This window comes from Acanthopagrus latus, chromosome 23, assembly GCF_904848185.1.
Source record: "Acanthopagrus latus isolate v.2019 chromosome 23, fAcaLat1.1, whole genome shotgun sequence".
NCBI classification, from domain to species: Eukaryota; Metazoa; Chordata; class Actinopteri; order Spariformes; family Sparidae; genus Acanthopagrus; species Acanthopagrus latus.
Window position 1 is genome coordinate 2,619,781 of NC_051061.1, and position 27,961 is coordinate 2,647,741.

A 27,961-nucleotide genomic window follows, 5' to 3' on the forward strand; every position below is an offset into this window, starting at 1 on the left:
TTAGATTTGGGGTATGTTCATATTATTGACTTATCTGGAAACATTCAGAGGAAATACAAACAGAGGGGTTTAAATCTTCATCATTAATGTGTGTGTGTGAGTGTGTGTGTTGCACTCTTCCTACCTGGCTGCACAGATGCTGTCCCAGTCCGGGCCTGCCAGAGGCACTCTGGTAGATAACTGGCTGTTTGAAGCTGAGCACAGCATAGCCCTCAGAGGCATATTCTTCATATCGGGCATTGATGACCAGCCGACACACTTTCACTAGGCCGTCCCTGTCGTCCTCATGGAAGTAAGCTGAGCCATTCTCATATCTGAGCAGCAGATTGAAAGCACAAAGTTATATTTAAGTATTAAGTTACATTACACAAAAAAGTGTTGAAAAGTGTTGCTCAGAGATATTACAAAGACAGCAAACAACACGAATCTGACTAAATACATTTTTCACTCAAATGCAGCATTCATTATTGTTGATGTCTTTTATCCAGTTTTCACATTAAATCCAACAGTTTTCTGAGAGCTAGACATATAACACTGGCAACTATCTTATAAGATGACTTCTGGATGAAATTACATATTATGTGGTTGGTGCATGAATAAAATCAAAACAGGCTGGTACCAGAACTCATAGGTTTTACAGTAACGCTGTGAAAAATTAAATGTCATTCAAGTCCAATCTCTCATACTGATTTTTTTTCTTTTTTAATGAAAACTCCACAAACATCATCTTGACCATTCTTGACATTTTGAGCACAACCCAATACTCTACATAGAAATCTACCACACATGCATACTGTATGCACATACGTACTGCATTCATACATAGATTGTATCAATACAATATATCAACATGATAATCTAAAAGAGACTGATCTTGTACACAAAGCATGGTGGCATATCAAATAATAATTTTAAGATTTTGAAATCATTCCAGAAATTGTTCCAAATATTCACCTCTTCGACTGAAATGTGTATTTCATTTGTTGTGACCCTTACTCTTTTAAACCTCCTTTCAGATAACAATTGTTTATATGTGTCGTCTAATATGCAATGTAACTGCAACGTCATGTGATGTACATGATGGCCCAAAAACACTTCTTCCAATAATGTTAAACTTGTGAAAGACACAACAGGGTGGATGAACTTGTTTTTAGTAACACAATGCCCGTGAAATAACTTGTTTTACCCGCCAGACCTACCTGAACAGTCTGCAGAGCCAGAGTGTGGTGTCAGAAAGTATCCGAGTGGTCAGCTTCCGCAGTCGCTCTCGGTCCAAAACTGAGATGTAGGCTGCAAGGCTGTGACCTAGCAAGGCCATGTGACCCTGTTCTCCCACGTTCTGCATCCTACTGGAGACAGCATACAGCAGCCACATCACACACTTTATACTGTGTTATTTCCTCTACCATTACTTATTGACATGAAGGAGTATCTCTTCTCTGATCAGTAAAACTACATTAGCTTTGTTGTACTGTTATATTGTTGCTTTCCTTCCCTCTAGCATCATGCCAGTTTGGGAGTTGTTTTTGAATGATCTGCTTCTCTACAAGAGTCTTAAAGTAGACTAGCATGATGCAGGTACTGTAAATTAATGTGTTTTTTATAATCAAGAGCAGTGAGTAGATGACACACCTAACATGACTCAGCCTTTTCACTGTCATGACTTTACACCTAGAGATACTCTCCACCAACACTGGAAATTGCATAGTCTGAACTCATAGTTACAATTCATTCTTTATGTTGTGGATTTTGATTCAACATGATGCAGAAAGGGAGATTCAAATAGTCTTAACATGAAATGGTTCACTTGTGACAGTCAAATTACAACATGCTCACAGCACTGTGTTTGTGATGTTTCTAACGGGTTAGTCCGACTTACTGTTGGCTGGGCTTGTCCTCTTCCTCCTCCTCTTCATGTATGAGGTTGTGAACGAGGTGCAGTATAGCGGCGACATCCTGACCACTGCACAGGAAACACAAGGAAACAAATCATCAGCTTCAGCGCTTCAGGTTTCCTAAAAATAACTTCAAACTCTGGCCACAATGCAAAATATGAACATCCAAACAACTCACCCTCTCTTACTAAATGCACCTATCCAAGTAACCAGACTTAGACATATTGCTGGTTGAGATCGGAACTGACAAGAGAGACATTCAGTCCCCACAGTGTTAAAAATGTCATGAGGACGACATTAAACTTAAACATTTGAATTGCTTTATCGCCAACATTTGTGACAGTACAAACCCATATTGCATAATGATTTGTTCAGCAGAGTCAGCTAACCATAGTCTCTAACTAAGAACACACTTTAGATAATAATAATAATAATAATCATGTTAAGTGCTGTGTCTAATGTTCACTTTATTGACCTACAAGGGACTTAGTTAAAGGAGTTGATTTCTGAGTGTGATTCCCAACCAGACGTGCAGACCCAGCAGCAGAGATGGGACCTTTAACTGTGGTGCATTGTAGTTGTGGTAAGAAAATGAAATGCAATTACAAGTTTAGGAGAAGCTAGTAAGTGGGCCTTACACATTGCCCCAAATACTAAAGATACTGTTCTTTGCCCCAGCTGTCAGAGGATAATTCATCAATCACAGTAATACATTTGGACTTGGTTTAATTAGTTTCTATTTAAAATGAACTGCTCAGAGTGGTGTCAGTGATCTCTACACAGCTCTTTGCTTTGAATACGCTGGGAAAACATATTTTATTGGCCAACTTGAGCAGACTTATTCTGTGGAGTTTGTGAGATCTTATATTGAGCAATTGTTATCCTGTGAATTTGCATGAGGACACAGCTGCACACACATAAACATGTGGAAAATTCACACCCATCTCTGCCACTGACAGTGCCAGGACAGTTTCATGCTTTCTTACTGATCAGTTGTATAATAGAAGATGCTGTTGTGTTGAATAATGGAAATTAAAGAATCCAGTGTCTCTGAGCTAAAAGTCAAGGCATCGCGGACTCTGCTGCTTTGATTTTAACCATTCTTTCATAATTCTGTCACTCATAAGTGTGCCAAATGTACTAAATCTCACACTTCACTAAAAACTGGAAGATTTGCAGGGTAATTAAAGAGACATTTACCACATATAAGAGCTATTTTGTGGTTTAAATAAATGACTACAGTAATTAAGTAAGTGAAACAAATAAAGGTCTTGGCGAGGGTCCTTAATGATACCTCTGAGTTAAGTCTGAATCTAAAGTCACAAAAAAATAATCATCTGTACTCTTTAAACCAGGTGTTGATTAGTTTGAAAATACTAGTGCTTACTACTAATTATCTAGTTGGTTAGTGAACCAGAAACAAGAAAAAAAATCCTCAGTCAGTGAATGTTTGAATATATATCAAATTGTAAAAAAAAAAAAAAAAAAAAAAAAAAATGAACATTGGATTGTGAAAATATAATGTCTGATTGTAGAAACAAGCAGCCTCAGTTTTTTCCCCCCATTTTCCTGCACTTTACTTTGACATACACTGAAGATCTGACAGTTGGCGTTTATTATCTATTCACCTGATGTTTATTTTTAAAGGTGTGTAACATAACCTGCCACACACTACAACATTTATAGCCCAAGTTAATCAAGCTAATTTACAATGCTCGTCCTGAGAGAGCCCTTTTAAATGCATCAAACCCAACAAATACAGTACATGAAAAACAGTGGAAAAAAAATCTGAGAAAGAAATACAAACAAGAATGGCTTTCTATTAGTCTTTGAACAAGCAGTGCGTAAGCATGATACAGTCTGCCTTGAGTTTGACAGAATGTATGAAAAGGTGACCATTGTCATATTGTCACTGGACACCATTCTGCCCTCTACGGCTTTAATCTCCAGTGTCTTAGTTTCATAGAAAGTGATATACCAGAAAAGAAAAAAAACACAGAAAGGCAAACTTGTCTACTGGCAATGAGGAAAAGTGTTTGACCACACATTATCATCAGGATCACCTACTTTTAAAAACCTGCATGTAAGCACTAGTCTCTGTGTAAAAATGGATTTTAAAAAAAACATGTTTTTTAAAAAATGTTTATATACAACTAACTTTAAATTCCAACCCAATCTCATTATGTATATGTCTGTGTATGTGAGTGTGTGTGCGTGTGTGTGTGTGTGTGTGTGTGTGTGTGTGCGTGTGTGTGTGTGTCTCTTACTCCCCCTGCAGAGGTCCAGGGATGCTGCTTCTGCTGAAGCGTTGCCTCTCTGTTCCCACCTCCAGCTCTCTAAAAAGAGGCACAGCACAAACAGAGATGCCAAGATGATCTAACGTGGTTGATTATACAAAGTTGACTTCATTTTCTCATTGGTTAAAAATTCTACCTAAAATGGACTTAAAGATGCTTTATTAATTTGGCAAGTTTGCTCCAAATTTCCCTGACATCCCAGAACTGTCAGAGTCATTGTTGTTGAAAAGGTCCAGTAGTCTTTGTCCTTACCTCTGTCCATCTCCCAAGATTCTCATGGCTTCACTCAGATTCTTGCCCACTTGAGTCAGCGTGGAGTCCACCATCATCTATGGTGTGTGTGTTGTATGTGTGTGCGTGTGTGAGAGGTGTGTGTGTGCTGGGAGACAGTTAAAGAGAATATTAGGAAAAACATTTCATAATCAGTCATTACAAACACTGCAACAGCGGTGAGTGTGTGTGAGTGACACAATACAAAATGTTATGATGCACACATTTAGATGCAATGATAATGCATTCACAGCATGCACTTACATATAAAAACATATACAATGTGTCTATCAGCGTCAAATATAGACATTGTTTGCTGCATGAAGCAAATCTACATGTACACTGAGAGGGAATGTGAGCCATAAAAAGACCAAAGTATAGCTAGTTATCTACAGAGGGCACAACCCAAGGGTCTGTCCTGTCTGAACAGGCTGCATGGATCAACATTTAGAGTAAACACACCAATCCTGTAATACACACCCAGTAAAGCCTCCACTATTTCAAGGCCTGAAATGAACACATTAAATTGGACTTGTAAGTTTTTTAGAGCAGAAATACAGCAGCACACTGTAAATGTCCCAAGGAAAAACAGGCTGATATAGCACTTTAAGTCAAATATCAATCTGTTAGTAAAATGGTACATACAGATAAATTAACATTCTCATAGATTACAAAAAAGACTGCCACATCAGCTATCATCTGATGTTAATTTAGTCTTTGGGGGCAACCATAGATGTAGAGTATAATAGAACTGGTACAGGACACAAAGACGGTGTCTGTATGGCACACACCAATAAACATTTCTAACCTCCAGCTTTACTTCCTGGTTATACAGCCCGCTGAATATATGCAGGAGTTTCCCCTGTAGGCCCTGCCCCCGAGGTTCCACTCTGCCTCTAGTCTTTACATTGTGATGATATCACATATTCTTAAATCACTTGTATCAGCTTGAGGGAAGTTAAAAAATTATAGAAGTTCAAAAGGTCATAATCGACCTAGTTTGCAGTTGGAAGTGTCCCCACAACAATCTGACAGATGTCTGCTTTTAAATGGAAAATGCTTTATTTGGGCTGCAGGGGATTTTTTCTCTGTAATACCACAAATGCCAACTAGAACACATTGGAATCAAGCAACATGAGTGAAAAATATCAGGCATCCTACAGGCCTCAAAGCTAAATTTCAACGAAATCAAGTAAACGTGTGAAATCCAAGGAGGGATGGATTCTCGTGTTGTGATTATAGCCTTAGGAAACAATCCCTGTTTCCTGGTTTCACAGTTATTGGGGATGCTTCATATGGATTTTTTTTTTCAGATAACTACTTGCTTCTCATGACCAAACGGATATGATAACCAATAACTTCATATTTTTGCATTAAAAAAAAAACAAACTCTTAACCTGTTGTTTATTCACACCTGAAGCTGAGAAAGACTAACATGTAATGGGTGAAGAGGGGTGATTTCATATTTCACAGCATCATTTGTTGTGTAAAAACTTCCTAGTGGAACATGTACTGCATTTACAATCAAGTTGTCCTGTTCTGAAATTGTAAAAAAAAAAAAAAGAAAAAAGAAAAAGAAAAGTCCTCCTCAGCGACATGTCAGGCTCGCTTCTTTTCCTTTTATTTATGTAGTTTGTCCATACAACACTTCCTACATACAAAAATAGTCACATTGGTCACATTATCACTTCGGTGTACCAGAGCCTTCACTGTTAAAAAAAAAATGGGATGCTTTAAACCATGGTTATAAGTGAGATTAGTTAATCACTGCATCCTTAAATCCAAGATGGCTGACCTCCTGTTGGGCAAAATATGCCTAATATTGTCTTTATGAGTGATCCCTCTAAATTTAGTAAAAATCAAAGCAACTCTATCCTGACGGTGCTGTCAGGGGCCCAGTCACTGCAGAACTTTGCAATTCATGCTAGTTTTGAAGTATGTGCTGGTTAATATTCTTCTTTTTTTTTTTTTTTTTTTATCATCCTAAGCGCTCAAATGTTTCCACTGTAGATATATAATAATAATAATCTCTACAAATACAACAGGTTCAACTCATCTTCTTGATGTTTCATCCTATGTGTCAACACATTGCCATTCTGTACGGTCTGATGTTTGAACTCTTTTTGCTGTGAAAATGAATATTTTAATAACTATTATGATTCTGACTGTCACCACAGTTATAGCAGCGCCTCTACGACCCTGTCACAGTTATCAGTCTATTTACATTTTGCATGGAGTCAGATCAAGTACGTGGCACAGTTTTGGCAGGTGCACCGCTGATGTCATTAATAGGAGGATCCTCTGAGCAGCCCCACGGCTGCTGTCTCCTCCTCGACACCCGCAATGTCAGCAGCAGTCTCTCAGCGGACACACAGGAGGCGAGAGCAGCAAGCAGCGTTACTCTGAAAACGGACGTTTCGTCTAAGTGTTCTGGCAGCCGGCGGGTCACAGAGCACCGCAAAGGAAGTGTGTGTTCGCTGCCTGTCACAGGGCTGACACAGGGTTAGCAACCAACACACAGCACAGACCGAGCTCTCCTTACCGTCAGTGCACACGCAGCGGACAGCCCGGCCGCCTCTGCCGCGGAGGAGGGGGGATGCAGGAGGCCTGTGGGGAGAAAACGTCGCGGGGTGCCTTCACGGGTCTTCTGCTCTTCAGTGAATTTGACACGTCCGTCCTGCTCCGGCTTCCTTCTGCACTCCTCTGGCTAAACCGGACAGTTTACTTCCTGGATTGGCGACGTGCCTTCCACGCTGGCAGCGCCGACGTCACGCTCTGGCAGACTACTGGTCAGTCAGATGACGACGGCCGAGGATTCTTTTCTTTTCTTTTTTTTTTCCTTTTCTTCTTTTTTTTCTTTTTTCTTTTACCATTCGGTTAAAGTGTTCACCGGAACTTATCATTTATTTATTTATTTATTTATAGTGCGTTAGTCCTCAGGCAGTGTCAATAATCACAGTAATAAACAATCACGGGGGCCAATTTACCAACTGCTTATAGTTCTGATATTTTAAGAGGCAATTGCAGCGTGGTACTTGTACTTATTATGGAGTATTTTTATATTACAGTATTTTTTACTATAATGGAGCTACTGTACTTAGCTTAAGCGTACTAAGCTTACTGGCTTAGTTATGGATGACTTGTTCTTTTTAAATGAGTTGTCAAGAAGTCAAGAAGCACCCGAGGAACCACATGCAAATTTCCAAAGCAAGGGCACTATACAAACATTAATGTGCCTGCCTAGGATCTGGTCCTAACACAAACTCATAAATTCATTCACTGTTAGACATGCCAGGTGTCCCAGCCCAGCAGGTGACTCTTAATAAACAATTCAGTTAATACACTGGACACATCTGCTCTGTCAGATAATACACTGTTTCTGAGAGGTTACAGTATATTAGATTGTGTAACGCTGTAACATCCCTCTTTATGTTTGTGTTAAATGTTCATTTTTTTTTTTTTAATTTTAACGCTTAGTATCAGTGTGAGGTGTGAGGAGGAGTGTTTTACTACCAATATAACAGTGATACAATCCTGGCTGAACATCAGCAAAGTTCTGTTTTAAGTCCATGACACTTTTAGGTGATGTACAAATAATAAGTGCCTTACAATCACTATTACATGAGGTAATGACCTGATTTTCAGTAAAAAAAAAAAAAAAATTGTTTTGTTTTGTTCTGTTTTTGTCACCACAAATATGGCTACTAATGGTCTCCTTTAAAATATCCTGTGGTGTCATATTTACAGCTGTTGCGACACAGACCTAACCTGCAGTCACTGGCTTGCCAGTCCTGATGTAATGTTGTAATGTGAACGTGATAAGGCATGTTTTTAGACATGTTAATATGGTTGCCTATGTCACACACATTTCAATGTATCTGTGGTCTGCCGAATCCTTAACTTAACTAAATGTTATCATGATGAATATGCAGTGTTAGCATCTGCTGTGCTTTGTCACTTCCCCCTTGTTTCTCCTGTGCTTTCCCCTCCCATCTTGTCGCATGTTTGTCTCCCTCTGTTGTCTCAGCAGAAACCCAGCTCTGGATGATCCACTGTGGACTTCCTGGGAGCTGCTGCTTCATTTTGAACCCTTTTGTTTTTCTTCATTAGAACAGCATCTGCATTGTGGGTCCAGATTTGAATACTGCTGAGTATAACATGCAGGGTGACAAAACACAGAAAATCTCTATTTCTTAAAGAGAGGTGAAAGGAAGGTGGTGCCAAGTCAACTTTTACAGAGGAAATGGAACAGAAAGCATGCCAAGAGGCAAATTCACATAGTATGTGCACGGCCCAGGACAGGAAGGTTCTACAGCGGGTAGAACATCACTGGTACCCATCTCCACATTACATCAGCAGCACTGAAACATATCTGAACAAGGTACTGACAACTTCACAGGGAACAGACTGTATATGTACACTCACAGGTTCAGAGAGCATCTACTTCTACTACATTCAGACCCACTGATCACATGACTTCTGATAAGGCTTTAATTCAGTGCAAGCCCCAAATACAACTTAAACTAAAAGAAGGAGACGATGATGGTCAGGAAAACATAGACTTAAACATATTTTTATTTTATTTAAAGAGACTTTAAAACCATCTTAACATATACAGCTCACATCAGTCATACATCTTCCTACAGATGAAATACATTGTTGTTTGGGAACAAAGTTCACCTTGTAAAAAATGTGTTAAAAATGTCACACCATATTATCATTTTGCTTTTTGAACACTCCAATGTGGACACATTTCAGATGCACATATGGCATTGTTGTTCATCATTTCTGAGTAATAAAGCTCTCCAATAAGTTGTACAGTTAGCCCCAAACTGCTTCAGGTGTTTGATGTCTGTTGGGCTCTTTACTTTTTATTATTCATTTTACAAATCCATATACTTCAATTTAGACACCAAACATCACGTGATTAGCATTTATTTATGCCTGTTACCATTCCAAGTCTGGGACATAATCAACCACTCAATTGTATTATCTCTTAATATTTTTCTTCCTTACTTTGCCTGTGTGCAACATTTTTGAATCTCTTACAAAAGTAGGTTATATAAGTGGATATTTTCTTTTTTTTTTAGATTTCAGTACAGTATCGCTTTAAGATCACTAGTTAGAACTCATAAAATTAGAACAAATAATGTTGTAGTTAACAAGAACTAAGAAACTATGTATGGAAATAATTTGTATGTACAGTGCACAAGCTTATTTTCTAGACTTTACATAAACAATGTACAATATCACCAAAAAAATAATATTTATTCATTCTAAGTGCTATACTGTCGGCAACTGGAGTTCAGTTTCTTGAAGATGTTTCACCTCTAAGCCAAGAGGTTTCTTCAGTTCTAACTAACTGGAGGGGAGTTGAAGGCTTTTAAACTCTGTGTGGGAGTGTCCTTACAGAGTCGTTAAAGACACGTGAGCTCTGAGTTTCAGAGTTGTTAAGGCAACTTGTGGGTTGTTGAACCAGCTGGCCTTCATGTGGGTTGCTGGGGCTAGGTGAGCCCAGGTGTGAATGGTTGTTAAGCTGTCTGCAGAGGGAACTCAGTACTGCATTGTAGGAGGGTGATAAGTAATGTCGTAGTCCACCTCCTCTGTTCAAAGACTTCTTCTTGGACTGTGAAGTACACACTGAAGAAGACAGAAGCCTCAACATTGAGGTGTACAAAAAATGTACAAAATCGTCACCTACCGTAGCACAAGCTGGTGGTCAGCAGAGGCCTTAATCATCCGGCTGAGACCACCAAAGACAGAGGGGAAGGAGAAGGAACAGAAGCACATCAGGGGAGCAACTGAAACCTGTGGCTACCCAAACTGGACATTTGACAAAACAGTTTAATTATCCAGAGCAGACAGAGAGGAGGAGACATGAAAACGTAACAACATCGTTATTCCCTATGTTGCAGGAATATCTGAGAAACTCACAAGGATCTTATATAAACAACATATCTTGGTTCACTTCAAACCTAGCAACCATGTGAGGCAGAACTTCGTCCATCCCAAAGGACAAAACACCCAGGCATAAACAGATTAATGTAGTTTATGCTGTTCAATGTGTCATGGACTAGTCCACCTCCTCTGTTCAAAGATGGTCATTCCAGTTTGACATGGATGGATTCTTTTACTCCTCTTTCAAACCATCAGTCGTCTCTGGCCAAGATGAAGCCAAGATTATGGAGAGGTTGTTTTGTGTCAGTAAGGTAAACCTAGCACAAAAAGTAAGGACATTTGTGTCCCACACATGCATGAGCCTTATAGATGTGGCACCATTTAAGAGGGAAATAAAATACTTTTCAACAGTTTAAGCTGCATTGCCAAGACGCATTGTTACAACAAAGAAATAATCTGCCAAACATATATTTCTATTTCTATGTTTACAAATCTGTGCAGTCCTGGCTGCAGTGAATAGCATAAACTGCATTGCTCTGCTTATGCCTGGGTGTTTTGTCCTTAGATGGACAAGTTTCTGCCTCAGCATGTTGGTAGGTTTGAAGTCCGGAATATGATGTTTATTGAAGATCCTCTTGAGTTTCTCAGATATTCCTGCGACATAAGGAATGATTATTGTTATGTTTTCATGTCTCCTCCTCTTTGTCTGCTCTGGATCTTTTAGAGGCTTCCATCTTCTGCATTGTGTACTGCACAGTCCAAGAAGTCCATCTACCTCAAGTGGAATGACCTTTGAATCGAGGAGGTGGACTACAACATTCCTAATCTCCCACCTACAATGCAGCACCGGGTTCCCTCCACAGACAGCCTAACAACCATTCACACCTAGGCTCACCTTGCCCTTGCCACCCACACGAAGGCCTCTTGGTTCAACAACCCACAAGTGGCCCTAAAGACTTTGAAACTCTGAGCTCACATGTGTCATTAACAACTCTGTGGGGACACTCCTACACAAGCCTAATGAAGCCTCTTGGCTGAGAAGTAAAACGTCTTCAAGAAAGTGAAAGACCTCCAGTTGCCTACGATACAGAACTTAGAATTACCATGACTTGGATAACTGAGAACCTTCATCCACATAATATTTCTTCAGCGCAACCAACTGAATATAAGAGAAAAACTTGTCAGCTATGTTGTTTATATTTAAATGTGTATATAAAGCTGCACCAATCAATATTTTTTTTAGTCACAAGAACTATGAGTTTTGCGTAAGGTGTGACTTTTAGTGACAAACCCACCAAGAATTATCACCAACTCTGTAGCTCAATTCAGCGTTTTTTTTGCCCCTTTTCACATTGTCTTAGATTTTGGACCCATTTCTCATCAACATTGTCACAGGCAGCTGTTTTTAGTAAAAAAAAAAAAAAAATAAGAAAAAGCTATAATAAAGCCACTGTACAGTACTTTCTCAGCAGCATAAGGTACACAAATGCAGGTAGAGAATAGCTGGTGATCACAGTGGAGAATTTATGGACTATCAGAAAATGATCAAGGTGCATGTGTGTGTGTCTGTGTGTGTGTTTGTGTGTCTGTGTGTGTGCATATGTGTGTGAAAGGGGGACGTGACTCCCAATCAGTGCTAATATTACTGCATTATAACGTGTGGACTATGACAATGTTATTGGCTGCTAATATGTCTGTTTTGTATTTTTCTTACTATTCCACTGCCTCCATGTGGCCAGAAATGAATGAGTGCAGCTTTAGAGATGAACATGTATAAATAAATGTTAAATTAGGATGTTGCGGATATATAGATGTAAATAATTGCACAATGCGGACATATTTTACCAGTGAACAATTTGAGCCCTCTTCTTTGTACAATGTCACTGATTTGATTTCATCACTGCATGTGGTTTGCACTACACATTCAACTGATATCGATCATTTATCAAAACTAGAATGCTCTCTTTGCGGCATTTGTTCTCAAATACGACAATAGCTCTCTCTTATGGGTTGAAAATAGCTCATAGAAGAAAGGCAATACAGTCCTCACACAGTGAAGCTAGCTGGCTAAACTTTGACAAAAGGCTTGGAAACGTGCACTCATGCTTTACAAATATTGTCTGTCATGCTTGCAAGGCCTCAGTGGCAACAAGCATTCATAGTTTCACTTGCAAGGGAAGAAAAAAAATAAAAATCTTAGGGGAATCAGCGTTCATAAGCATAATTATACAGATAATACATGTGTTTGCCCAGGATGCAAATAATGACATTCAAAGTCTTTGGGAGTGTGTCACCACTCCCTTGACATGCAGCTACTTCAGAACTAAACCAACAAACTACAGAGGAACACTTTGTGCAGTTCATATTCAAGTTATACCTAAATATGATAAAATACCATGCACACAAACACACTCAATCATGTGCTCCCAATTTCCTCTCAAAATTGCAGTAGATTCCCTCTGTCATACTATGACTAAGGATGTAGCTAAGGTACAGGTTTTTGGCTGAAGCTCCAGTGCAGGGAACAATTAACATAATATTTGAAAAAACAAAAAAGGATTTAAGTTTAGAAAATCAAATACATGTCAGGACAATCAGAAGGTTTTGTATGTTTGGGATGACTCATCATCTGTCACTGACCTCTAGTTTCCTGGTGGAAAACAAGCGGACACAGCAGATAACACAGCATCAGTATGCGCTCACTCTGGCTTTAATCTCCTGTCTCCTGTATGTTGATCCAGATGTGGGTGACACATCTACTCTGTACATCTTTCACTACTACAACTGTGGCAGACAAATGTTTTTTTTTCTGAAGGGACTCTGGACAGAATACAGAGACTGATAACAGTGTTTTCTGAATAAATGAAACTAATATATGCTAAATTACAACTATGCTAAGGTTTGCAGTGTTGAAGGCTTAAAGTTTACAACAATACATCACACAAATGGGCCGTGGAAGGAACTTTCCACAGAAAGATGTTTCAGGCCAGAATGAACGGACTCTACCTGTAATACTGCCTTACTACACTGCCGTGAAACTGGAGTCCACTGACACCTCATATTACCAGTAAGAATAACATCCAGTACCCTGAGACTCTTTAAGTATGTAGACAGCAATATTATAGTGATAACATCATAAATGCCATCAGTGCTTCTTCCACCTCACACCCATATATCATTTCAAAGTAGCACACAAACTAAACACCGGGGTGCTGTTCAAATACTTAAGTGCTCCCAGGCTGCTGGTACCACTTCACAGTACTCATTTAGCCACAGTATGTGCTAGGATGCTGAGGAGTTAGACATGAGCAGACAGTAGGTAGTAGGTGCACCTGTATCTATTTTATTTTACCACAAAGCAGCTAATGTCTCATTCCATGTATTTCTATCACTCTGTAAAAGCACTTCCATGAATATGAATGAAAACATAAGTGAACATGATCTACCTCCTGGAAAGCTACACAAGCTTGAACCTGACTGAGTCAACAGGAAGTACAGCATACAGCAGTGGAACGCTGGTCTGTTAAATGGCTGTCTCCTCATTCTAGACTTCCTCTCCTTTTCTTCGGGGGTCCGAGGAACTGCGTGATCCCCTCTCTTCTGATTCTTCTCGCTCAAGTATAATAAAGTCCTTGCCTTAGTTCCTCTTCTTTGTTTCAGTAGAAACCCACCCCAAGGACTTTCTTCATGTGCTCGTACACCACATAGGAGATGCTGACAGCTGGAATGACTTTGAGGAAGTTGGGGGTGATGCCGCGATACAGGCCGGGTACACCTTCATGAGATATGATGTACTTGAACTGGCCCACCATGGTCAGCTTGGGTTTACCCTCAGTGGTGGCTGAAAGATGAGGATGATAGGGGTTACTGGGGAGGGCACATATAAGAAGCAGATCCACAGATGGATCAGCACTGTTAGAATCTGTCTGAATCAACAGTATATCTCACCTTGTGCCTGCATACGTGTCCGGATGAGAGCGAGGGGATAAGATGCCAGCTGGCCACAGGTGCTGGAGATGGTACCACAGCCCAGCAGAACTAAAACTCCTGGATCTGCTGAATCCACACAGTACCTCTGGAGCCAGGCATTCTTCAGAGTCTTAAAGCAGGAGCAGTTAGAAAGAGTTTAGACAACACAGGAAAAGTGTGGAGGAAAAGTCATGTTACAAGAGGCAAGAAAAAATTAAGAGACCACTGCAAATTTTTCTGAAATCAGCATCGGTACGATGTATGAAAGCCATTCAATTCCAGTGTCCGTTGAATTACAACACAAGCACACCTCATTCTACTTAATGAAGCACTGATTAGGTGCAAGAGGCAAAAAAAAATTAAGAGACCACTTTTTTTTTCAACTAGTACCTCAAAAGTAATTGGAATCAAAAAGAATGGCAAATGGCAGCTGGGGAGAAGTGCACGGAGAGAATGGTTCTAAACAGGCTTCTACAGGCAGGGCTCAAGAAATGTAAAACTAGAAAAAAACCATTCATCAATGAAAAGCAAAGAAGAGCAAGGCTGAGGTTTTGAAAAGACCATAAGGATTGGACCATAGAGGACTTGAGTCAGGTCATCTTCTCTGATGAGTCCAATTTTTCAGCTTTGTCAAACACCTAGTTGTCTAATGGTTAGATGGAGACATGTAGAGGCCCACGGGCCACAGTTTCTCACCCACATTGAAAATTTAATGGTGGATCAGTGATGGGGATGCATGAATCAAGCCACCTACGAGGTTATCCTAGAAGAAAACTTGCTTCCCTCTGCTTCTGACAGTGTTCCCCAACACTAAGGATTGATTTTTCCAGCAGGACAATGCTCCATGCCACACAGCTAAGTCAATCATGGTGTGGATGAAGGACAGCCAGATCAAGACCCTCTCATAGCCAGCCTAATCCAGGCCTGAACCCATTGAAAACCTCTGGAATGTGAACAAAAGGAAGATGGATGGTCACAAGCCATAAAACAAAGCAGAGCTGCTTGAATTTTTGCACCAGGAGTGGCATAAAGTCACTCAACAGCAATGTGAAAGACTGGTGGAGAGCATGGCAGGACGCATGATAGCTGTGATTGACAATCACAGTTATTCCACCACTTATGGATTGCTGAACTCTTCCTAAATTAAAACGTTGTGTTTAAAACATAGTATTGTGTTGTTCAGAAATGAGTATGAACTTGTTTTCTTTGTTTCTTAATTTAAGTCTGAACCCTGTATCTTTTTTTGTTATTTAGATCATTTGTCATTTTCTCCAAATACATGCTGTAAATGACAATATTTTTATTAAGAATTTGGGAGAAATGTTGTCAGTAGTTAATACAATAAAACAAAATAGTGGTCTCTTATTTTTTTCCAGGGCTGTATATGGGAAGAGAGAAGACTAGAACACATTGTTGGTTTGAGTCTTTTCATGGGATCAGTTGACAATAAGAAAAATACAGAATGATTAGTTCTTTCTTTGGAGGTTGACATTACTTCCTTATACCAGCAATCTATTTACCTCCAAATAACATGATTTCTGGTCCAATTCTCAGACCTTCTGTGATTATTGTTACGGTAAGGGTTTCAGTAACACTTCATTTTTAAGGTCAGCGAATTTCATGGCAACATATCTGCAGTTTCCTTGAAATTACCCCCAAAACACCCAAATAATTACATCAAAATACATCGAAAATGACTCCAATATGATTTAATAATACTGTTCTGCTACTTTCCACTAAGCAGAAAAACGGGCACCACTATTAGTGGCAGTTCAGCACCAGCATGCAAACCAAAGAAAGAAAGAAAGAAAGAACGAAGTTAGACTTCTTTTCACAACACTGCCCATCATGGAAGTACATGAAGTACAGCACAATATCACACAACAATGACTTGTATTTCCTTCAGAGAGTCAGAAAATCAAATATGTTACACTGCAATTACCAGCTACTTAACATGAAATTACCAGACCTATAAAAAGATGTGTTACCGGGTTTCCACTACAGTTCACCTATTTTGTAAGAGTGGTTAAACTATACAAAACATTAGATAAAAAATACTTTAGACACATGTACACACACCTCGTACACAGCCAAGTCGATGCCAGCATAGGGGATTATTCCCAGTGTGTTTGGAAGGTAGCCCCTGTAGAAAGCCCGGACTCCTTCTTTCTTCAGGATCTGTCTGGCACAATCAGCCATACCTGAGTACTGTCCTGTCTTTCTTAATGTGAGACGGGTCTTTAGCACCTACCCAAAGGAGTGGGACAGGAGGAGGTTGAAGAAAGTAGAAGAATTCAAAAGAAACATGGTGAAAGGAATGTAGGCTGGATGCACTTGTATTATTATTATTATTATGCTGCGACTTGCTTCAGTTCAAACATAACAACAGTAATTTAGGGTACTTTGCTACAAAAGCTTCACCTTGCAGGACGTCAGTGTCCTAGTCATTCATACAGTCAAAACAGAGTTCACTAAGATCAGTGTGGGTTGCACCAACTAAGATTAATTCATCTAACGTTAGTTTGAAGAATATTCGAGTTTCTTGTTTATTCGTGTAACCCAGAATTAAGCAGTTTTTAGTCAGTGTGAAGATGCTTAGATAAATAAATACACTAGAAAAACATTTGCAAGCTGTTGGGACCTAGTTAGTATAAAATAGCGGAGATAAAAGTAAATTTTTGAAGACAGGAAGTAAACTAACCAACACACCCTGCACAATAAGTAGGAGGCTTAAAGGCTCCAATGCTATACTTAAAGATCCTCAGAACATCCTTAGTCCAGTGAGATACGGTGCTTGGCTACAAACCTTTGATAGTCAGTCGTGCTTATCGTTTCACTTTTCAGTTACACAAAAGTTAAACTGACCTCCATGGGGTAGATGATGGTCTGGGCAGTAGCTCCAGCTAGAGAGCCGGCAATGAACCTCTCCTGTACCCTTAAACTGCCCCCCTCTTTACTGCCACGGATCAGCCATTTGATCTAGAGAAAGAGAAGGACCAGTTGGAGGGGGGCGTCATAAAAAATGTATGATGTTAGGAGGTGATATGACGCAGCATGAAAGAAAGGAAGTGAAAAAGTTTACACAGAATTAAAAGTAGTTTGATTTGATGCTCCAAGATGACTGATGGGAGTGCACTGACCTGTTCGTAGGCCATAAACTTGATGGCAGATTCAGGCGCAATTTTGAGGACATTGATACCATTTCCCCTCCAGAGCGAGGAGACGCCTCCCTCCTGGACCATCCCCCTCAGCCCGGACCACAGATTAATCCCCCGAGATGTAGAGCCATGTACCTGGACACATACCCCCAGGTCAGTCATTTTATTACCATCTGGCAAAATCTGAGATGTTACTGTAGGCTAGGGTGCACATCCAACCCCAGGAAAGAACAGGTGCAGTACAAATACAGAATGTTGTCACCATTATTTTCGAGTGCCAAAATAATAATTAAATGACCTAATGGTGTAATTTCACGTTTGCCTGGATATTATATGGCGCTCGGCCTCTATATATGCGGCACATGCTCTGCCACATGAGTGCGCTTCATGTATGTTCAAACCTGCTAAACCATATTCAATTGGTAATATTTCATCAGCCCTTTGTAAAAATGACTATTATAAATCAGGAGGAGGTTTGTGAGTGCTGCTGCTGACATTTCAGCAAGCAGAGCCAACCTCACTCTGTGTTTTAGCTGGGAATACTCCAACCACCCACCCGAACTACCCACCATGTGCTTTGTTTCATTTCTGTATAAGTGAATATCTGATCGGATTTGAGGAAAAGAGTGAGGCTCAGACTCTGCAAGATAGAAGATTCACAAGACAATGATGACCTGTTAAATACCATGTGCATAACATAATGCATATACTACACATCTTACATTACAATGTTAAACAAGTTCGTTCATCACTGATCTTAAAGTTTGGGTATCGGTAGGGTGTAATAATGGAGTTCACTGGCTTTCTTGCAAGACCCACCCTACTCTGCATTGCCAAGCTGGTATGCTACATCCTAACTTCATGCTCACTGGCTGTCTGGTGTTTCTGTGTCTGTGCTTTTCTTACAGATGGTTTGTTATACAGACACCCATTGGCTGAGCTGGTGCAATGACTTGTCCTCTTCAGCTGTCACAGCAGCAGTGAGTAGTTACTGGACCAGCGTGGTACCAGCCTACCCTATGGTCACCTGATCTGCTTGCTCTGCATATTCTAAAGACATTCCAGATGGGTTACCCTAAAAGGGAGCAGCAACAGACTGGAACAAAGTCTGAAGAGGTCAGTGTGTTTACTGAGAAAACAAGGCTGATAAAGCACTGTATCAGAACTACAAGAAAAAGCAACATAACCATAGGACAATGTCTGTTAACAATTTGAGGTAGGAGTAGAGAATGCAACCACCAAAGTCAACCAATCAGTGGCCTAGTAGGATGGGTGGGACTTGCAAGTAAACCTGTGGGATCCATAATAATGCATCAGCAGGAGTGGCAGCCAAATGACCCACCTGCAGGAAGACTTTCAGGCGGTCCAAAGGAGCAGTTCCTGTCCGGGACACAGCCCCTGCCATCGCTCCAGCAACCAGCTGCCTCCACACCAGACCTGACCGTCGCTCCCGCTCTGAGAACTCATCTGGCACGGTCAGGTGTTCCCCAATGTCAAACATCTGTATGACATTACAAATTGAAGGACCTTTCAGTTAAGTTAAGTGTACAATCTTGGACACATCTGCTTAATTTTCTGCACCACTACTGACCCTATATGTTAAGTCTCACCTGTCCTTTCCTGTTTTGCATTGTTACACTATATGTGTCCTGCTCCTGTTCTCAGAAGTCTAAAGTCACCTATCATTAACATCTGCAACATTACTGTTACTGGTTGCTGGAAACTCACATGGGAGTGTTTCCAGTAGCGGACAATCTCCTCCATGTTGTGGAAAGGGTTGAACAGGAAGTGATCACGCCATTCAGTCCAGTCAACGGTCATGGTTCCATCTCTGTCCATACTGGAAGTGAGAGTTATACCAATAAAGAACACATATGGCTGCTGGCATCACAATTTAAATAATTGATAAACTTAATTTATCACATAAATAAACAGAAGCTGCTAATCTATCAGTATAATCATAATATGAGGTAACAGAAGGTATTATTTTGGATTGCAATGACAAAGTTGGTTGGTTGGTCAATTGCCTGTCCCACAGTAATCAAAAGGAAGGTATCTGTAACAGTTGCTGAACAGCTTGCCATGACACTTGGTATGGAATAGAGAGCAGCATCAGCAGGCTCTCCACTGAACTCCTAATAACTAATAGCCAGTTCTCCGATTTTGACTCACTTTACATTCTCATTGTTTGGGGTCCCACAGACCTCACTGCCTCAAAATAAACCTTTTTTTTTTCTTCAAATGTGTGTAGTTTTCTTCTTGCCTTAATGAATTTGTAGCAAAACACTTAATTGGTACCGCTCTGTAATGCACTAAAAAGGATTTATGATCTCTTGTATATGTTACATAGGTCTCTTGACACTATCTATGTTTAGTATCAGTTAGATCCCAGATAGGTCAAACCTTCTATTAGACCTCTTCTGAATTCTTCATATTATTATAAGTAACTATTATTGTTATTTGGGATCAGGGAGGTAGAATGTGCTGTCATAAACTGGTGTAAATAAGAACTTTTCAAATCAATTTGGGATCTTGGATTACACTAGGCACACTATATGGAGCCATTATGTTTTTTGAGTTGTTTCTTTCTATTTAAAACAAGTCCCGGTCGACCTCAGTGGTTCGGGAGAATGCCGCAGCACTCTTGTGCTGTGAAACTCCAGAAATATCTAGGACTTTGAAACTTCACGTTTCATTGGCATGCGAGTGAGTAGATAATGCCTGCTAATGCCTGTCAGCACTTCTTCGTCTTGTTAAAGATGACCCATCCCTTCATTAATGTTAAAGTGAAATTCTTGCCATTAGGAGGAAACTACTGGACACCACCTCTTTTTATTTTCTTTCCTTTTGTGGGTCTCTCTCTCTCTCTCTCACTCACACACACACACACACACACACACACACACACACACACACACACACACACACACACACACACACACACACACACACACACACACACACACACACAGACAGCACACACAGCACACATGCTGTACCTTTGCAGTATTCTGGAGGCCTGCTCCATGGTGACCTCCATGCCAAGCTTCTGCAGTAAGTGCTGGATCTCTCCCACATCAATTCGCCCTACAAGAAAGAACAGCACCTGTTTGTAAACAGTGTTCTGCATTCTTTGAAAAAAAAACAAAACGGTGATAATTAATGTCACTATATATCTTATATCTAATGTTAATATAAAGGTGATATTTAATGTTGATATGAAAGTGATATTTAATGTTAATATGAACGTGATATTGAATTTCTGTATGAAGTTGATATTTAATATATCTGAATATGTGCACCACTGTGGTGTGCCCACACCATCATTGTTGCGGTCCACACTGTGGAACATGACCCAAAGCCTCTTCTCATGAGCCCACAGGTACTGGGAGAACTCCTGGAAGTCCAGCAAACCATCGTGGTTGATGTCACTCTCGAGGACTATCTGTGGGGACGGAGGCAGGCTGTCAGTCATTTAGCAGGGACAACAGACTGGTTAGGATGTGATGAGCGGGTAGAGAGGGTAGATGTATGGCTGTGCAGATGAGGGTATGTAGGGTAATGTAGATGGCATGGAAGTGACAGTGGTCAATAGAAAGTGCGACACATACACAAGTGAGGAGAGCAGAGGACAGGATGTAAAGCACTGTGCTCCCTGTGAAAGTCAAGAAGTAAACCACATCTTACCTGGCTGCAAACAAAATCTCTAGGACACAGAGAGAAAGAGAGACATAGAATACTAGTTCCTGTGCACAGAAGGGTGGAAAAACATTCTCATGTACTGTTTACTTTTCTACACCTTCACTGTAGCAGAAGTACACATACCAGTGTGGCAACATTTAAATTAAAACTAAAGGCCTGCACGTCACATTTTTGGCCTACAGCAGCAACAATTATTCAAAGAATGTAACATGACGTCAGTAAACACATAGGTTTCATTTACACGGTACACGTCCCCACCACTTTCTGAAAAGCATGATTTGTTAAAAATGAAAAATAGCTTGTACCAGAAAAAGTTAAATAAGAACACGTTGCTCTCCTTCAGCACTTGCAGTTGACACTGGCTGCTGCTGATCCTGGTGTGAAAATGAAGACATATTTTAACCCAGGACTTATGCATAGTTTTGGTTTGTTAAAAAAATTAGTCTACTGCACTTCTTTAAAAAAGTGTGTAGTTACTGTACTTTTCAGATCCAGTGTGGCATTAGACCTACTGCAGGAGACTGACAGGCTGTATTGAGTTGAATTGCGTGAAATGTGTGAGTTAAAATTTGAATTTGAAATTTGAGTTGAAATTTCTTACATAAATATTAATATTAATTATATCATGTATCTTCGCAGCTGTCATTGGACAGTTGTTGTAAAATGTTACACTTCCAGTAGAATCCAATTATGTAAAAAAAAAAAAAAAAGTCTCAATTGACATGGTTTTTGAATCCATGTCAATGTCTTGGAAATATTAGGAAATCAATTCCATAAAGATAACATGACAAATATGTGCATTTTAAAGTGTATCACAAAAAAATGAACATTCCTATGTAAAGTAAGGACTTAACAAAAAAGTACAAAAATCTGTTTCTACTTTCTGTTAGCATTCATCTTCTGCTTGGAACTAGGGGCTGTCAACAGCTGATGACACAGGCTCTGTATTTAATGAGGTTGAGTTTCAGTACCATTTGTTTGTCTATTTGTTACTAGGATACCTTAAAACTGGGGGGGTGGGCTGCACAGTGAAGAATAATGGGTTAGTTGTTGGTGATTTTCCAAAGAATTTATTTTCTTCTTTCTTCTTCTTTCACCCTTAATATGACTGCTCAGTAACTCTATATTTACCAAACCAACACATTTGCCTCAATTTCATAGAAACATTTTAAATTGCCTCTCGAGCCTCCAAGCCCTCAGTTGTATAAAAACATCCAAGTTTAATTTGACTTCATTTACTTAGTTAGCTGGGAACACATCAGCAACTGGGTGCCTTTCAACATGAGAGCCCTCAAAAGTTATAGAGGTGCTTTCAGCTAATTACTCTATGCCAGAGTAGGTTTTTGTACTAAATTTGAGGGAATGACTTGGCTTTTTATACTTTGGAAATAAGGACTCTTCAGTGAACTGAATTAAGTCTCCCTGACCCTTATTTTTTCAAGGGGTTCATGTTTAAGTAGACCTAATGACATTCATCCACACCATTTCAGATTGTGTGTGTCTGCAGACCCTACTGATATCTCTCTAAAGACTTGCATGTTGCCTTTCCTGTGAAGACAGGCAACAATGCCTGCTTTCATCTATGTGTTGGTGGCATATCAGTGCCAGTGCCTACAGTAAATGAATCATTTTGGAAGCCACTGACAGTGAAACGTTTTGGAAGATTTGTTGAATATAAAGCCCAGTTGGAAGCAAGTGAGAGGCATTACTATTTTGATCTTTTGAAATAATGTTCACAATATTGTCACTGCCTGCAGTTTTACATCACCTTTTGTGTGCAAGTGAAAAGAGTGCATACACAACTCTGCATGTGGAACTTTGTAAAAAACACAACAACAACAACAAAAACAACTAAAAACGAATGAATAATACAGGCCTGCAACTGTGGAAATAGTTCTTGCTGAAACAGTTTTGTGCACACAAATATCATTTGCACCTGTAGAATTATTGTGTGTATATGCAAGAAATATTTTCAACTGTGAGGTTTCAGAAAGTCTGAGATGGATATACAAATTTCCCGTCTGTCTATGTGACACTGAAGTTATAAACCACAGGCTGATGAGTTAAAGGCACAAATATAATCAGAGGAGGTAGTTTAGAATGTACTTGTAAACAGAGTTTCAAATCTCCTGGGAGCTACCTTTTAATTCTGCATTAGCAAGAAGAACAAGTTAATTTCTTAAGTTTGTGAAAAAGAGTAAAAGTGAAGGATTTTGTGTTCCATCTTTCACTTTAAGCGATTGGATAAGGATGGGCTTTGGTCTGGATGGCCTAGATAATGTATAAAAGAGAATGTGGTAAAAGGAGTCATGCAGCTATATTCACAACCATTCAAATGACTGTCTGCTCTAGGCACAAATAAAATAGTAGAAAATAATAGAGCAGGACTGACAAATCAGTTGTCAGCCAAGGTCAGCAGTGTAGCAGGTTTGTTTTGCAGATAGGCTGTTAAAATATTCATCCACTAAGGGTTGGATTCCTTTACAAACTGGGACAGGTTGTCTTTATATGGTGTTATAACCAGGCCACACAAATGAGTGATTGACCTGCTAGAGGTTGATTAATGACAGTCTCACCCAAGAGACACAGCTGCACTGTTTTATCGTACTAATACTATTCAAAGCCAGAACAAACAGTGTAAAATAGTCTGAACTACATAGTGATGGTAAAAAATACTATCTGTATGTACAATTTGAACTTCTTTGGCTTCATTCACCACTAAGTAGCTGTCACAGGAACGAAAAAGGCTATGGCTCCAAATCTATTCAGATTTCTCTTAATAAATCCATTCTACTTCCGATACCTACTCTGACTCTGTTTGGCGTAGCCCTGATATCCTTACCCTAACACTAACCAATCATTACTCCTCATGCCTAAACCCAACCAACCGAACCCACAAGTACTAGCCAATCAGAAGCAGAGTGGGGTGAGCCATTCCTTCACCATCCACTGAATAACCTGGGTGGAGCGAATGAAGCACAAGTTTGCAGATAAATTTGGTTCCAGCTTTAAGATCCCTAAACTTATTTAAAGCAACAATATGTAGAAATCTACAGTGCCGTGACATTGCTTAAATATTACTCAGTTACAATTAAGAGTACTGGTAACAAAATAACTCATCCTAAACTCGACTCAGGGCATTAGTTACTTTTTAACTGTTCAATGCATTATCAATAGCAGGCATCAAAGAGGTTTGCACCTGCTGCACAGTTCCGGCTTTTATGTTTGTATGTCAGGGTTTTCATTGGCCTGTTGGTGACTGGATATCCTTATTGGCTACAAAAATGCAGATGAAAGGTATGGAGATTTATTCAGCTTTACTCAGTGCTCAGTCGTCATTTTATAAAGTAACTCAGTACGTTACATGGTGTAATGCGTACTAGGACAACATGAAAACTTTGAATGGCTTTGAAGCTGCTACTTTAAGGTAAAGGAGTTACATAATGTGGCTTTTAGTGTTGTCATGATAGGCCAACTGGAATTTCCAACTGTGATACAGTGCCTTGAAAAATGGTGATATTCAAATATTCAATACCACAGGGGGAAAAAATGCTACAACACCAGAGTCATAAAATTTCCAATTTTTATGAAAAGATATAACAAGGTTTGTGTACTGTGTGTTAAGCACAACAACATCTAAGTTAATTAACTTCTGGAGGAGGTGGGTTATGTGGGCACTACAACTGTGCATGTGTCAACTTGCTATCTGAGAGGAATGCAAAATACTTTCTTTTTCTAGAAATGTGCTTCCATGCATGCACTAGGACAACATCTCAGCAACTGTGTGCAGATAGACCACTTCAACAGTCTGAGAAATTGCTCTGAAAAAAAAAAAAAAGAGTTTGATTTTGTTGTTTGCTGTACAAACGTCCAACAGCGTCGACACTAGAGCGGCTGCCTTGGCTGTAACGGAGAGAACGAGAGTGTAACCTCACACAGTGCTCTCATACTTTATTGAGCAGTGTTTTAGGTGGTGTACTGGAAAAGTCTCAATGTTACCAGGGAGGTTACTAAGTCAGTGAACTGGCTCAGAACAACAGGGATTTCTGACACAACAGATGGAGATTGTGTGTGGTCTCCCACTTGTGATATAACTCTCCTCACTGGTGCGCGCCCTTTAGTATGGCTTTACACTTGTTAATACAAAAACTCAGTAGGCCTCCTGAAATAACCCACATAGTGAATACATGTTAGAAAAAAAGCTATGTCACATGTCAACAGGCAAGGAGCAGAGTAGGTCCTACAAGGTCTGCAAGATATTCGTGCATTATTACGCCATGTCTTAATCAAGAATAAATTCTATGATTAATCAGCCGATTCTATGCCCATTATCACCGATCACAGCTTTTAAAGACCAAGCAAAGGCAAGGTGTCAACCCTGCCTCCTCACTATGATTAAAGTTCCAGTCCCTGCCTCTCTCAGAGTTGCTCTAAGTAGTTTCCTGAGTCACGTTTAAGCTCAGACTCCTTGCTAGAGGTTTGAAGCAAAGTTAGAAGCTCCCTGAGAATACGAATACACGAATATAAATGTTTGTCACTGGGGATATATGAGTAATGTCGAAGGGAGGTCATTCACGGTGCTATGCTCGGCTTCTTAATCAGGTTGGATTGAAGTCAGCCGATTAAAGGAGCACTCTGTAGTTTTTGGGAAGAAATTTTAATCAGAAGAGAAAGTTCTTCATTGACTGATTTTTTTCATGCCTTAACAAACTAATATCCCTTTTCCACTGGTCAAAAATTCCCACTTAAACCCGCTACTATCAGGCGTTTGTGTGCAATGGGAATGTGTAAACTCGGCATTTACACCTGGGTCAATTGACTCTGCAGGTGACACAGGTCTTTATCATCTCAGCTCAGCTCTGATCTAAACATAAGACCCAGGTGAACATGCTGAATTTCGACGCAAGAAGTGAAGACGCGTTATCAACATCCAGGTGTTTGGGATGTGGTCTTCTCAAGTATGTTTTATTACTGGACACAGTGTTGGAGATGGAGCCCCATTTAATCCTGTGAAAGCTGCGGTGTTCTGAAGCCAAAACAAGCTCGACTTCCCGGCTATGAAAACACCTAACTCATCGCCTGAGCCGACTAACTTCTGGTTTAGCGCCCAGCTACCTTGAATGGGGATAAAATAATTTAATCTTTCCAAATCTTCGTGGACCTAACAGCTCAAATTATGACACTGAAACGAGGCATTTCGTGGGAGGTTGAGACGCTCAATATAATTTATCCACCATTTTACAGACGCTGCTTTCACAATGGGTCTATTTCTGTTTTCTCTTCTGTTACAACTTCTGGCAGATTCGTGACTGTGAAATGTGATGTCAGTGACGTACAATGTAACCCTTCAGATAAGGTCACAGATGGGCTGCCTTGCCTGCGGGAAGTGGTAATGGGGTCAATGGGCGATTTTTTTGTGGGTTGACCTGCGTTTCAAAAAAACCTGTGTAGACCCGCTCATTTCCTTGGAAAAGCGGTATCAACAAAAAGCTCTCTTTGATTTCATGACTGAATCAACAAAGTGAACAACATTACTGCTTACATGTGGCGGACCCTGCCACCTTTTTAGTTTCAAACAGTATTCTGGGACCCTATTTCCCTCTGAGAACAGCTTGTTTATTCACTTATGGAAAAGTTAATATTTCAGAGTTTGCATTGTTACCTCGTTGTTACTGTATATGTTAAAATGAGTTTGAACTGAACTACATAGTGCCCCTTTAAGATATAAGCATGTTATGTTGCGGCTATAACCTCTGCCAGCCTTTTCTGTTTATAATTTGCCATAAGCTGGTCCAGTATCACTTCATCACTGCATGCCTCCCTCCATCATAATAAATAAAGCAGATGGGGCTGCGTCAGAGTTAGCTGGAGGTTTAGCCTGCGTGTTGGAGCTGAAGTGTGGGTGCACCTGTCCGAGCATCAGCCTGCCTCCCCTGCTTGGAGCAGGCTAATAACAGCGGCCTCACCTCCTCTGCCTCTCCCTGGTGCAGACCGCGAGCGGCCAGTCCGATCCTCAGTTCATTGATGTCAACCCTTCCATCTTTATTCAGGTCTAGCTGAGTGAACAGCTCCGCATATTTCCTCTCTCTGGCCGGGTCAAGGGATGCTCCGCTATCTCCGTTTGCTTCGTGTCCTCCGCTGCGAGTCTGGGCGCACAACCGCTCCTCGTCTTCGCCCATGTGAAACAGGGGAAGCCGGTTTTCTGTACTGGTCGACTGCTAATTTCAGAGCCGAGCATAACACTGTGAAAAAAACCGACACGGGCGCGAGGTTTGTCCTTGTTTCCAGAGAGACCGGACCGCTACATCACACCGCAACGGGAGCTGTGATGGCTGAATGGAGGAGCGCTGCGCTGTTCGTCCGCTTCTTCTGCTCACGAACTTCACTCCTGGGTGCAGGGTGGATGGACGGACGGATGGATGGATGGATGGTTGGATGGGTGGATGCGGCTTAGACGAGCTCTCGTGAGATTAATCGCCGTGTTCGGTTACCACACTCCGTCACACGGCACGCGCAAATCTCTAAACTCATTCAGATGAATTAAAGTTTCCGTCACAGTAGGAGCTCGCGACAGACAGCCGCTTTTTACCGCAGTCTCGCGGCCAGTGCTGACACATGTGTGCGCGCGCTGAGAGCCTATTACGAATTCGGTTGTCCGGGTGTGTTATCTGTATTTTTACAACGAACACGCTCACATATCGCCCACAGCAACAACAGGGACATTTATATAAATGCACCTCCACTCCTGAACCCAGTCCGTTTCTGTCTCTGC

The 27,961-nt window shown here is 40.4% G+C and overlaps 2 protein-coding genes across 7 annotated transcripts in view; both read right to left on the minus strand.

Annotated features, from left to right (window-relative positions):
• Window positions 1-9,874, minus strand: part of pdxdc1 (pyridoxal-dependent decarboxylase domain containing 1) — a 31,077-nt gene extending 21,203 nt beyond the window's left edge. For 2 of the 5 annotated variants that reach the window (XM_037087955.1, XM_037087953.1), the window contains exons 1-6: window positions 7,005-9,874; window positions 4,445-4,571; window positions 4,163-4,231; window positions 1,880-1,963; window positions 1,200-1,346; window positions 125-314 (exon numbers count right to left, since the gene is read on the minus strand). In XM_037087955.1, the coding sequence (XP_036943850.1) occupies window positions 125-314; window positions 1,200-1,346; window positions 1,880-1,963; window positions 4,163-4,231; window positions 4,445-4,521 (567 nt within the window). In that variant the 5' untranslated portion in view covers window positions 4,522-4,571; window positions 7,005-9,874. Of the gene's footprint in view, window positions 1-124; window positions 315-1,199; window positions 1,350-1,879; window positions 1,964-4,162; window positions 4,232-4,444; window positions 4,572-6,780; window positions 6,783-7,004 lie in introns of all 5 variants that reach the window. The other 3 variants (XM_037087954.1, XM_037087951.1, XM_037087952.1) reach the window with 2 other exon arrangements.
• A 3,180-nt stretch (window positions 9,875-13,054) lies between these two features.
• On the minus strand, window positions 13,055-27,948 carry LOC119014778 (calcium-binding mitochondrial carrier protein SCaMC-3-like). 2 transcript variants are annotated; one of them, XM_037090232.1, is made up of 10 exons: window positions 27,156-27,948; window positions 20,809-20,932; window positions 20,487-20,574; window positions 19,216-19,327; window positions 18,830-18,988; window positions 17,470-17,622; window positions 17,195-17,308; window positions 16,409-16,576; window positions 14,309-14,459; window positions 13,055-14,201 (listed from the first exon to the last, which is right to left on the minus strand). In XM_037090232.1, the coding sequence occupies exons 1-10, from the start codon at window positions 27,366-27,368 to the stop codon at window positions 14,017-14,019; spliced, it is 1,467 nt and encodes a 488-aa protein (XP_036946127.1). In that variant the 5' UTR covers window positions 27,369-27,948; the 3' UTR covers window positions 13,055-14,016. The 2 variants fall into 2 exon arrangements, with proteins under 2 accessions (XP_036946127.1, XP_036946128.1); XM_037090233.1 differs by lacking the exon at window positions 27,156-27,948 and adding an exon at window positions 21,175-21,189.
• Window positions 27,949-27,961: the final 13 nt, after the last annotated feature.

Excerpts from the sequence above, each read along its gene's own strand:
- LOC119014778 (XM_037090232.1), bottom strand. The coding sequence starts at position 27,368 with ATGGGCGAAGACGAGGAGCGGTTGTGCGCCCAGACTCGCAGCGGAGGA. Across the intron at positions 20,933-27,155 it reads ACCAGGGAGAGGCAGAGGAG|ATAGTCCTCGAGAGTGACAT; the intron begins GTGAGGCCGCTG and ends CCGTCCCCACAG. Across the intron at positions 19,328-20,486 it reads GCCTCCAGAATACTGCAAAG|TATGGACAGAGATGGAACCA; the intron begins GTACAGCATGTG and ends TCTCACTTCCAG.